Below are 13,125 nucleotides of genomic sequence, written 5' to 3' on the forward strand. Positions count from 1 at the left end.
TGGTCTATATTTTCGATTTGATCTTTTATAAATCTTTGTAAACTGTTTCAAGTGGCCTTATGTGTGGTTGTTCCCCTTCCCCATCACAGGCATTTCCCCCATGATATGAAGCAAAAAAGTGCTATTCAGCCTGTAGATTAAAATCTGTCTTGTGCTTGCAATTGTTAAAAAATGCATTTATTCTGTACTGACTACCACTTCCTTCTGGGAAGTAAAAGATCTTATACGTTTTTCTTAGTTATATTTTATATAATTTGTTACATGTGCTTGATGTAATGTGTGGACAACCTGAGTATTACGATCTAAATAATCACTTAAAAATGTGTAGTGAATGAGCTCTCATCTCACCAACTTCATTCTTACAATTTAAAGAATTTGATGCACAGTTGCTTGGTCATTGACCCAATGATCCCAACATTGAATTTTATCCTTGACAACGAAGGTGATCGTAAATTTACCATGAATAAAACCTATACCAGATTTGACTGGTTGTGAAACTTGATGTTTTAGTTAGCAATCTAGGCCTATAAATAGTATTTATTATGAAGGAAAATATTTTGTAGATGTATCAATCTTGTTGGATCCTTTAGTGTTATGTGTAAATTAATTCTTTATACACTCAGTAAATTGTTAAACATTTAACTATAACTTATAAAACTGTCAGAGAATCCTGCCCGCACATTTTTTGTGTTACTATTCGTAACAGTGAATAACAGGATAATTTATTTAACTTTACAAGAAAATTTAATTGTTTTATGACTACTAAATAACCTTCATTTTCAATAGCAAACGAACCAAAAACTGAAAATGTGGTAATTTTTACTGCGTATATCAATATGTCAAAATGACTTGTCACAAATTGTTGTTAAGTAAAGTTACACTTTTTTGCTAAAGTATGCAGAACATAAACATTTAAATGCAAACAATAGCATTATTACATAAAAAAATTACATAACAAAAATTAGTGGTTGTTGAGCAATTTTAAGTACAAAACCACAATTATTGAGTTGCCTGGTAGAGTACCAAAATTTTCTTAGAAAAAACCAAACTATCCAATAGTCGTAGAATTCATCATTCAATAAGATGATAGGAAATTACTATATAAAATACGTAAAGTGAATTTATTGTACACCAAATTTTACAAAAAAGTAGCAAAGTTACCAAAAAATGCAATGGATTTTTTTATAGGTCATTATAACATTTTTGCTTTATACATAAGCCCAATAAGTGTCATATCAGACTAATTGTAGATTTAAGTACTATTATATAAATGTAAATTTGAAAGTGTTAGTAAAACAATGAAAAATAAAAGTTGTACTGTTAAATTGATTTTAATGTTTTGTTATATACTTTTGTTTTTGTTCTAGGGCAAGAAACTGAGAAATTACACTTACTCATAAAGATACCTAGTTTCCAGAGTATTCTGGATGGGTAAGGTTGGCGGAGGGGCCGTTTCCTGTCAAGATCTATGAGGGAGGATTTCGTAATATCAGTTATGTTTCTGTAGAAGAAAAGGGAAGCCAGCTCTGTACCAGCCTTTCCAGTCAATACAGGCAGGGAGTGGCACACCCTTACACTAGGCTAGCAACAGCCCTTAACACCTAGGGAACCTCACTAGCTTCAACAGCCATTTCCCACAGTAGATTAGGACATATCGATCTATCTTTGCACTCCAATATCTTGGCATTTATGGTTAGTGATTTAGCGCTCCTAGACATCCATAATGTTACCCAGATTTTATTGACTCATCAGATTTGCTATACCCAGTGTAGTTTCAACTGGAAGGTATAAATAAAGAGACCAAACTTTCAAAACTTATTTGTCACAACCCCTATGAACGTTTAAAAATTTCAAAAGACTTGTAAGTAAATTATTGTGCTTTGTATAATCAGAATCATAATATGGCAATTACAAATTAATAACTTGAAGGTATCATCAAAATTCTTAATTTATTACCAATAGTTTACATTATGCCACAACCTTCATAATATATTGTGAATAGTCATTCGTTTGTAGCATAATAACTGGTTTTACATAATAGACTCTACAAAATCATCAACACTATATAGCTAGACTTATAGAAATATTTTAAAACTTTTCTTAAATTCAACTTTATCTTTAGAAGCAATTAATATGATTATACAGCAGATATGCAATTTAATTTCTATCTATAAAAACTATTTTGTGAACTGGTTAGGATTACAGCTAACTCTAAGATCACGATACTTGTCTGGAAAAAAGAATTTATATAGGACTATTAAAAATTAATTTTATTAAGATGTTTTTAACATGCAATAATATGGCAAGAATAAATAAGTAACATACAGTTAATACTTTCAATTGTATAAGCAATTGTATAGAGAAGGCCCTCAACATCACTTGGTCTAGAACTGGGAGGTTAGTGGTCTGTACAGACTCCCTCAGTAGTTTACAGGGTATCAGTGATATGTTCTCAAAGAACATAATAGTTTGGGATATATGGAAATCCATACATTCACTACAATCTGAAGGCGTCAACGTAGTTTTTGTTTGGGTACCGGGTCACGTTAGTATTCCGGGAAACGAGCTGGCGGATGAAGGAGCGAAGGATGCACTGGAACTTCAGCCTTTTTACTACCCGGATTATGGCATCCGACATTACCCTGGTGATGAAGGCTAAAATAAAAGAAAAATGTAGTTCTGAGTGGGGGGCAGTTGGGAATAACAAGCTGCGCCGTATTAAAGTCTGTGTGAAACCATGGGGTACATACAGCCAGCCGCAGCAAACGTCGTGAGGTGGTGGTGTTGTGTCGCCTGTGTTTAGGTCACACACTGCTGACTCACGGCTTCCTCATGAAAAGAGAGAATCCTCCAGTCTGCGACACGTGGAACATGTGCCCTCGCTTCACAAGATTCCGTCTGCCAGTTTCGTTAACTGATCTCCTGGGCGACAACGAGGCTATAATTGTGAAGCTCTTCGCTTTCTTAAACGAATCCTCTCTTTTAGGCCGAATATAGTTATGGTTATTAATTATTTTGTTATTTGTTATGCTAATTTATCTTAGATTTACCCTAGTTATTTAGTTTATAATGTTTGTTCTGTTTGTTAGATTTACAATTATTACGAGTATGGCCCATTTACAGCCATGCCACTAGTAATGTTTTCATTCCTATTGTTTTTGTTATTTAGTATTTATTACCTTGTTATTTGGTTTTTAATGATTGCCAGAGTGGCCCATTTTACAGTCACTTTGGCAATAACATTGTTGAGTTTGGTATATTGTTATTTATTTAATGTGATACCCCTGTAATTTATATTTTAACTTTTGTCAAAGTGGCCTATCTAAAGTCACCTTCACAAACATTTTTTGAGTTGATATATTATTTTTATGGGTTAATTATATAATATCTATAAGGCACTGTTTAAGCTATCTTTATTTGGCTATACGTACTTTATAGCACAAGTAAATGACAACGCTACAACAGTAGGCGGTTGTCAAGCTTACAGAGGCCATTGATAACCTCTTGTGTTTTATGGCCCTATAAAAAAAAAATTGTTATAAATTTTATTTACCGCTACCGGATTGGCCTCTTTACAACCATCTTGGTGGCAAACACTGTAATATATTTATAGTCTTTAACTTATACTATTAAGTTCCTCCTGTTATTTGTGTTTTATCGTTTAGTGGGCTAGACCACTTTACAGTCTCTCCCAAGTTGATTTAATTGTTATCTATTTATTCCCTCTATGTAATATTTTATTTACCTACTTGTACGTTTTCGTGTAGGTAAATTATGTGTATTAACTGACACCACCGATTATGAGTTGGTGTCATCTATGCATAAGGGAGATGGCGTAAGTGTTTTTTGCCCACAAAAAAAAAAAATCAAAAAATCCATATTTGCAAATTTTTCAGGAACAGCTTTTTTAGCTTATAATCTATTATATGATTTACCATACATCTACGAATTTAGTTTTACCAATATTATAAGATTCTATAACATGTATATAGTACATGTCCAATACAAAATAATGTTAAAAAATTATCATTTCAAAATTAGGCTATAAAATTACGGATCAGTTCCAGTTTTACAAGGAAAGAAAAGAGAGTGTCCAGTTTTTACAAGGAAAGAAGGGGGAGGGTCAAAGGATACTCATTTTAATGAAACTGCATTGTTTAGTAAAAAGTCCAATTAAACTTTATTTAGGCCCCCCATCCACTTACAGTTCGAACTGCAGTTCTTGACCAGTGTTGCCAATCCACTTTTGGAAAAATTCCCACCAGTACCTGAAAAAAATACCACCTATGAGCCCAAATTACCACCTTGCTTTAAAAGTATATTTAGGCTACTAAAGTGTGTTATCGACATCGTATGACAGTCTATATTTGTAAATGCAGGGTGTCTACCAAACTGAACATATAAAATTCCCTGACTTTTCCAGGTTTTCTAGGTTAGACACTCTTAAATGGCTTAACGAGCAGGATTTTTTATTGCATTGAATATGGTTGATTTTAGAGCATAATATCATAACTTATATTGTAAAAAAATTAACTTTTTACTTTTTTACAGAGACAATTTGCATGAAAAAGTTAGTTTCAGAAAAACAAATTTAACTTTCAATGAGCTTGGATCCATGCCAAAGTTTTTAAATAGAAACTTGTAAACTGATAAAGCAGACATTAATCATGCAATCCTGCTGTGATTCAAAGAAGGAGTAAAGGAATATAATATGTAAATGACTTCTAAAATCTCACTGTCAACCAGCTAAGCACAGGCTTTAGGTTTGAACATACTATAGGCCTACAAAGTATTATTTTAGGAAAGGCCTACCAAAACCAAACATGCAAGGTTAAGCAAAAATACTTACAACACTCTTTCATGATATCCTACCTCCAAAATAGGTTGTTTACTGATGTACAGTTTAATAAATTTGTATGATAAATCACATGAACTGTTATGTGTTGTTCTAAAAAATCCACTTTTTTCCTTTAACTCAACTTGTAGCTTTATGGAAAAAATTACACTAGATCACTGTTTTTAAATGTGTTAACCACAATTTTTTTAATGTCAGGCAAAGTGCTAGGCACACATAGTCTTGAAATTAAAACCTTAGAAGGCTAGCATTACCATGATGTGTTTAGCCTACTCTATAACTCAGGTTCAAATATTTATTTATATATAAATATATATATATATAATATACACACAAAATTTATTTCACAATATATCACTTGATGACCAAAATATGAATCACAATATATTTGGCTATATTAACACAGTTTTAGTTTTTTTTAAAAGCCAAATAATAATAATAAGGCCTAATTTCTTATTGCCATATATTTCTTGTGAGCATTTCCTTGGTAGGTTCAAATTTAACACATCCACCGCTATTTCGGATTCCTTCCCTTGTACCCATCAATGAAACGACTGTTTCTGTTTTCAATTTGTTTTCTGTCATTGGTTTTGCAATGCTTCAGTTCACTGAATATTCGTTCGACAGATGAATTTGAAAATGGCAGTATAAAAAGTAAGTTAAACACTTTTTGTATTTCTGTAAACATAGCATCTCCAGCGACTGTCTTTAGACTGAATACAGCCTTCCAATATTGCATAGCAGACTCATTTGCATCAAGTTTATGCTCTTTGAAGTCTAGCAAAGCATGACTTTTCCACTGATTGTCGAGTTTTTGGACATCAACAACTTTCTTCAGAACGGGAAATCTGTTAATGACATGAGCCAAAGACCTTACTTTGAAGGTTTGGGCACTTTTTGGCTCCAAGACACTGAGGACATCAAAAACTTCATCAGAAAAATCAAATCTAGATTTGATTTGTGTGACCAATTCCACATAGAAGCTTAAAATACTTTTTAAGAAAACTTCAATATCTTTCTTTTCTGCATTTTTCTTTAATTCATTAAATGTTTCTGTTGCCTGAATGCCTAAATATATTTGTTCTAATTGCAGGAAATGACGGGGGTTTGAATGCTCAATGGACATGATGGGTGTATTTTTAATGTAGTTTAAGTCCATGTAGTTTGTACACAGATCTTGAAGCATCTTGTGAACCTCTGGTCGCAATCTATGGAGAAGTGGTGTTTCGGATTGGAACATTACATTAAAATCTGTTAGCATACCAAGAACATAAGACATAAACTCCAAGTATAAGTAGATAAATTGGTTGTTCATAGCAGCTAACATGCTATCCACTGTGTTTGACGGGTCTTCGACAGAAGCGGTCAGCAGGTAGGCCTTCAACGGTTGAAATTGTTCAATCACTCTGTCCAACGCAAGATTTTAATGACAGCCATCTTGTTACTGCTGGTGATAGTATTTTGTGGATTTCCTCTTGAAAAAACTCTTGGAACTGTACAAAGGCAGACTGTCTCCCAAAACTTCTGCTGAAGTGAGCCCCAAGATTTCGGAGCAAATCCTCCACTGTCTTTGGTAACTTCATACATGCTTTACTTGCCGCCAGGTGGATCATGTGGCAAGAACACTTGACACATGCAATGTGAGGGATTTCTATTTTCAAAAGTGAAAAAACCGAATGATGCTGCCCCACCATCACATTACATGTGTCAGAACTAAATCCCACTAAGTTTTCAATGGGTATATTTTTTGATTTCAGCGAGTTCATCATACCAGTGAATAATTCATCAGCAGTGCTAGATTTGACTTCAAACATGTCAAATAAAATTAGTTTTTGGCGTTCCAGTTACATCATCAATATAGATAACTGTGAGGGCACATTGATTAACCGATGCCTGATCCGTTGTCTCATCCATGATCAAGGAGAAAAACGATCCTGGTGCCCTTAGTTTTTTGGTAAATCAATTCCATGAATGCGGGACCTAAGGCTTTTTTAATCACAGTTGTTGTTTTAGTGCGTTTCATACACAGTTTAGCAGCAATTTCTGAGTCCGGAAAGACCGATTTGCACAGCGGAATCAATGTATCCATCAGCGAAAAGGGCAGGTTGTTGGTTGCAATTAGGCCGGCTAATTTTAATTCTGCTCGTTTGACACTTTTATCTGTTGTAGTTCTTTGAACAATTTTTTTTAAGTCTTTGTTAGTGGCTATCTCCTTGATTAATTTTAGGTGCTTGAGGGACTTTCCATGACGCACAATCTCTGTTTTATGCGCCCCCATGACTGCATCACAGACACTACAATATGCCATGTCTTGTCCGGTTCTTTCTTTGACTTTTTTTTGTAGCCAGTTTTTTGAACTGGGGGTCATTCAACCAGTTTGAATTGAATTTTCTTTCTTTTTTACTAGGCCTAATGGTGGCAGTATGGGTAAACCTAGACACAATTTTAGGCCTAGCAGCAGTTTTTGGTTGGGTGGTATTTGAAGTTGAGTGTACGGCTAGGTCTGTATCAAGCTCAGTTTCCTTGCTACTAGCAGCAATATTAACCTGGTCCTCCTCACTAGAGCTTTGACCTAATGGTTCTGGATCATCTGGATCTATTCCTAAGTCTTCGTACTCCATTGGGATTGCAAGAGACATTGAACTAGGCCAAATAGATTTTTTGCTCGATTCACCATGTGAGCTTTCTACAAACGACTTGCTCTGTCTACTTTCATCATCTTTGTCTTTTTTCTCATCTTCATCTTTCTTAGGCTTAGGCCTACCTTTAATAATAAACTTATCCATCTTAGTAACTTAAGTTAGTCCAATTAGAGATTCATGTCAATAAAGCTAGTTCAAAGTTAGATGGATTGTAAATGGAAAATGTAAATTAGTTAGGCCAACACTAACTATAGTTAGGTGATGTTTAGTTAAGCTTAGGGAAAACAATTATGAAGCAGAGCAGATAGGCTAGTAGTAGGTATTACAAAGCATAAATAGGACTAGGTCGTTACCTAGCTATAGGCCCCTAATCATATTTACAAAACAAATGATTTGTATGAACTTAAAGCAGCAAAGCTAGCTCTCAAAAGTGTCATCTACACTCTAAAAATAATAGTCCAAGAAGAAAAATAGCATTGCAAAAAAGAGATCTACGTTCTTAAGTTATATGCACTATAAAATAATGGTCCAAGGGGAAAAGATTGGCCAAGCACTACTAACAGTTATGACATGAACACAATAAAAATAATGGGCTAGTCCGAGAAGAAAAAATATTGCTACATTTTTGTAGCCTATACCTTGGCCACAGTCTACACAATTTCACTACATACTTTACTATTCTAGGTCCACGGATTGAAATGCACGATAAAGAAAACTTGAAATCTTACGTATCTTGGAAAAACGTACTTAACTAAAGCCAACTCACACGGCTATGAAATCTTATCATCCATTAAACTGATCAACTTATCTCAACTGAATAACTTCACTAGAAGAAATAAGAAAATAGAAACCAAAATTCAAGAGAAGAAGAACACTAACACTATTACTAACAGCATAGACTAAATATCCCTGGTGTTGTTGTTATCATAGACTAACTATGCCAACCGTCAATTTCTATCTTAGCATAGAGTATTAAAAACAACAACAATCTGAATACATATTGTAATATTATATCGATTGAATGTGTTGAATGGGAAATCAATCAGGTTACCTGAAAGCGGAATTCTCAGTGTTCGTTGTTTTCCCTAATTAATTTAAAGTTACCACCAATTTACCACCGGGGCAAAATTACCACCTGAAATACCACCGAGACCTTAAATTACCACAAAATGTGGTAATTACCACCCGATTGGCAACGCTGTTCTTGACTGCAGTCCAGAACTGTGAACGGTGGACTGTGGACTGTTGAAAAATGTTCACGTCAGTACGGACTGCAGTCGCGGACCGCAGTCCGTTCGGTGGCGTGGTTGTCGTGGTCAGTCTTTCCGGTGTTTTGCCGTAGGTGTGTACTTTGTAGTTATTATTCGTTATATTATTTATTATATTTTTAGTTATATTATTCATTTTGTGGCTGTAGGAAAAGTGCATTCTAAGTTCTTATCGTATGTGAAGTTAAAGTGCAATGTCTACGTTTGAAGATTTGGCAGCATACGCTGTAATAGCGGTAGCTATTAAAAAACGCAAGAAACGAAGGCATCAAATGTGGAAAAAAGAATGGCTTCAGAGGAAGAGATTTAACCACGTTCACCTTCTTAGGGAGCTTGAAGCATATCCCAGAGACTGGAAAAACTACTTAAGAATGGACGAGAAAACGTACTTTGATTTATTACGTATAGTAACACCATTGATTACCAAACAAGATACAAAAATGAGGGAAGCCATTACACCACATGAAAAACTGACTGCGACATTGCGGTATCTAAGCACTGGCAGAACAATGGAAGATTTAAAGTTTTCAACGAGAATTTCCCCCCAAACATTAGGAAGAATAATTCCAGAGACCTGCTCAGCTATTGTCAAGGCCTTGAATGACTATTGCAAGGTTAGTAGCCTAATGTGTGTTTCAAGTAGTTTTGAAAAATCCAAAATATGAAACCAGATAAAAGTTAGAAAAAGAAATAAAGTAGGTCTTTGTTGTTTTCGAATGCCAACATACTGTTAAGAAATTACAATATTTTTAATCTGCTTATGGATTTGTTAAGGTACATAGCCTACACATTGTATTATGTCACTACTTTTTGCTAATTTTAAATTACAACTCCAGTATCTCTAACGATTACGAGTTCATTTCTGTGTGCACACAACATTTAACCATTTTTATAAAGTAGTAAAAGGTAATGAAACTCATACAAAATTATTGTAAACATTATATTATCCATACTTGTATTTGTTGCGTTGTACAAACAACACATTTACTTTTTATAACTAAGGAAGAAAAAGTAAAAAATCAATTTAATTAATGTAAGTATAAAGATAAAAAGTAATACGTACCTATGGTGTATGTTTAACCACAAATGAGTAAAGTAATAATTATAAAAACTATGACACTGTCAAACATAACATTGCAATCTAGTATTACAAACACATGGCAGCTCACAACAGTACCGCATATGAATAAAGATTAAAGTGTAATTTTAATTGAGTGCAAAATATTTTCACCACAAACAAAAAAAAAATAATAAATGTAATTTGTTCAACATATAACTCTCAATGTACTCAACTACTGGAGTAGGCCTACTAAAAAACCGCACAGCTTGGGTTGTGAAAAGTTTACAGGTTTAAGCCTACTTGTTAATAATAGAACACTTAATTTAGATTTGTATAGTTGACACTGAAGCCAGACATTGCTGTATCATCATACATTGGTTCATAGGTTGATCTACCTCCTGAACTTGGGGTAACACTAGCTGCCGATGGTGTTGTGGAACTTGAGTAAAGAATACCTGGGTTAACTGTAGCAAATCGTGTTAGTCCACCTAGTTCTGCTTCAAACAGGGCATCATTAATGATTTTCTGCGCATAAATCCTTTGCTCATTGTTCAGCAATCTCAGCTTTTGAGCAACGTTCTTCCCAAAGGCGTCGTAGTGATCTTCTTCTTTTGTTGTTGCCAGTCGTTGTCCAATATTAACCAAGACTTGATCACACGGGGACAATTTTTTTTGCCGTTTAAAAGAATCTTTAGGTTCAGGTGTTGCAGAGGTAATATTGGAAGCGGTTCGAGCAACTTGAGGAGGATTCTGTAGAGATTGGGGCGCTGGTACATTTTCCTCAGCATCTAATGGTTCTTTTTGTGAATCGTCCAGCATCTCCTGTAAAAAAAAAATGTTTGAAAAAAATGTCAAAATCCGTGACTTTTCGCGGATTTCCTTTATTTCCGTGCCCGGTAGACACCCTGTCATTACTTAATAATGAACCACAATATCAATAATGATTCAGTTATCACCACAGTACATTCTTAACTACTTATTTATTACTTTCTCAAAATATTATATTGAAAAAATTACAGAGGGGGTGGCGAACGGAAAACGAGGGGTGATACGGTTCTCGATGGGTTTGATTTCATTAAAATTTGTTCCGTACAAAACGCTGGTCTGAAATATGACAGCTGACAGTTTATGAATTGTTTTTCAGGTACCGAATACAGCCGAGGAGTGGAAACAAATTGCACAGGAGTACGGGGAAAAATGGAATTTCCCCAACTGCCTAGGCAGCATGGATGGAAAGCATATAGCCATAACACCACCACCTGGAAGTGGTTCTTACTTCTATAACTATAAGGGTTTCCATAGTCAGGTACTTTTCTGCATTGCTAGTGCAAACTATGAAATAATTTATTTTCATTTTGGTGTTAATGGCCGGGTATCTGATGGAGGAGTTCTGAAAGAGACAGACTTCAACAAGAAACTAACAGATAAAAGCCTCAATTTACCTGAAGAGGGCATTGTAGACGGCGAAGCTCTTCCATACGTATTCATTGCAGATGACGCCTTCCCCCTAACTGAGGTCATAATGAAACCCTTTTCCTATAGGGTTGCAAACAAACCTAGAAAGGTATATAACTACCGACTCTCAAGAGCACGCCGAATGGTCGAAAGTGTTTTTGGGATTCTCGCTGAGAGATTTCAGGTTCTACAAAAAACCAATCACCTTCATTGACTTGAAGAAAGTGAATAGTGTTGTTGTTGCGTGCTGCTACCTGCACAACTATTTGCGTAGGACAATCCCTCAAAGGTACTCACCTAAAGACTGGTTGGATTTAGATGACGACGAAGTTGGTGTGTCTAAGCCTGGACCAAGAACCAGCGATCACATGGCATTACAAGTAAGACAAACCGATCGCCCAATGGCTAGTGCAAAAGAAGTAAGAAATAAATTTGTTCATTATTTTAGCAACAAAGGAAAAGTGGAATGGCAAGACAGATACATCTCTTAGTTTATAATGATTATTTGAAAACAAAATACCTCCGATGACAAACTGTAAGTTAGTTGTAGCATTGTGAATACATTATTTAACCGCAAAACTAGTAATTTAATTCTCTTACCTCGTCTTCACTGACTCTTCCTTCTCCTAAGTTGGAAGTCCCTCCTAGACATTCTTCCTGGTCAATAAGAAACAAAAGTTCTCTGTAGTACCACAGCTTTGGTACATATATATCGTCTGTACCACTGCCAGAACGTTGAGAGGCTGTTACCTTTCTTTGTTCCTTACGAAATGCACTTCTGATATTGTTTATCTTCTTCAACACATCGCTTTTTGTTGCAGTACTGTCAAACCCTTTCACTACTAATAGTAAACTACGGTGGGCTGCTTCCTTCTTTTCCCTATTGTGATAGTCTTTTGACTTAACCTTCCATACACATTCATGTTTCCTAAACTCCTCTATAAACTGTAAAAGATTATCCTTCGACCAACTGGCCATGATTGCCGCGTCACAAACAAAACAATGCGCAACCACCAAACGCTCACCACTCAATGACGCATGAGGCCGACACGGAGCAGCTGAGCTAGCGCATGCGCATATCTCGCAGCTTGGACTGTCGACTGTGGCCTGTCACGGGAGCCTCCACTAACTAGCAGTTCCGCCTGCAGTCCGATCGTTGAACTGTCGCACCGTGCGACAGTTGACAGTCCAACGATTCGCCTGCCGGATTCCCCATCCACTTACAGTTCTAACTGCAGTCCCGGATTGTCTCAGTCCAGGACTGCAGTTAGAACTGTAAGTGGATGGGGGGCCTTAGCCTTGTGTAAAATATGAAATGTATAACATACAGTAAAAATGGTTGTTAAGTTCATTTCTTGTTGTCTGGAAAAATGATTGTATATAGAACTATTTAAAATTATTTTTTTAAGATTGTTTTTAGCATGCAATAATATTGCAAGAATAAATAAGTAACATGCAGTTAATACTTTCAATTGTATAAGCAATGCTTTGCAATCGGTTCTAGTATGAATGACCTAATTGAGTTAATGTCATTACCTCATACAATAATTCCATATGAAATAATGCTTTGAATGTGAGCATAATATACTGCTATTAAAGTCAACTTTTACGAATGGCTTTAATCAAAGCAACTTCAAAGGTACTGTAGTTAGTTTCTTACATCAAATTTCAGTATGAGTATTACACTTTAGATTGTCACATGAACACTTAAAAACGTTGTACTTCCATGGTTTTGTTTGTATTTTAATCCTACAGCGGACTGACAACTAAAAGTAGACTACATTACTGGTTGCACTCTATTTGACAGATACATTTTAACCAAATAGCTTGTATAGTATTACACAG

The 13,125-nt window shown here is 35.3% G+C and overlaps 1 protein-coding gene across 1 annotated transcript; it reads right to left on the minus strand.

Moving 5' to 3' along the window:
* Positions 1–8,909: 8,909 nt before the first annotated feature.
* LOC124370492 lies at positions 8,910–12,519 on the minus strand. The gene is made up of 2 exons (XM_046828786.1): positions 11,881–12,519; positions 8,910–10,647 (listed from the first exon to the last, which is right to left on the minus strand). The coding sequence occupies exons 1-2, from the start codon at positions 12,256–12,258 to the stop codon at positions 10,144–10,146; spliced, it is 882 nt and encodes a 293-aa protein (XP_046684742.1). The 5' UTR covers positions 12,259–12,519; the 3' UTR covers positions 8,910–10,143.
* Between the last annotated feature and the right edge of the window lie 606 nt (positions 12,520–13,125).

The sequence above is a fragment of the Homalodisca vitripennis genome, unplaced genomic scaffold (genome assembly GCF_021130785.1).
Source record: "Homalodisca vitripennis isolate AUS2020 unplaced genomic scaffold, UT_GWSS_2.1 ScUCBcl_246;HRSCAF=1760, whole genome shotgun sequence".
Taxonomy (NCBI): domain Eukaryota; kingdom Metazoa; phylum Arthropoda; class Insecta; order Hemiptera; family Cicadellidae; genus Homalodisca; species Homalodisca vitripennis.

What these genes read in the sequence shown, in the direction of transcription:
- LOC124370492 (XM_046828786.1), bottom strand. Translation starts at nt 12,258, where the DNA reads ATGGCCAGTTGGTCGAAGGATAATCTTTTACAGTTTATAGAGGAGTTT. An exon ending in GAAGAGTCAGTGAAGACGAG is followed by an intron (nt 10,648 to 11,880) that starts GTAAGAGAATTA and finishes TTTTTTTTACAG; the next exon opens with GAGATGCTGGACGATTCACA.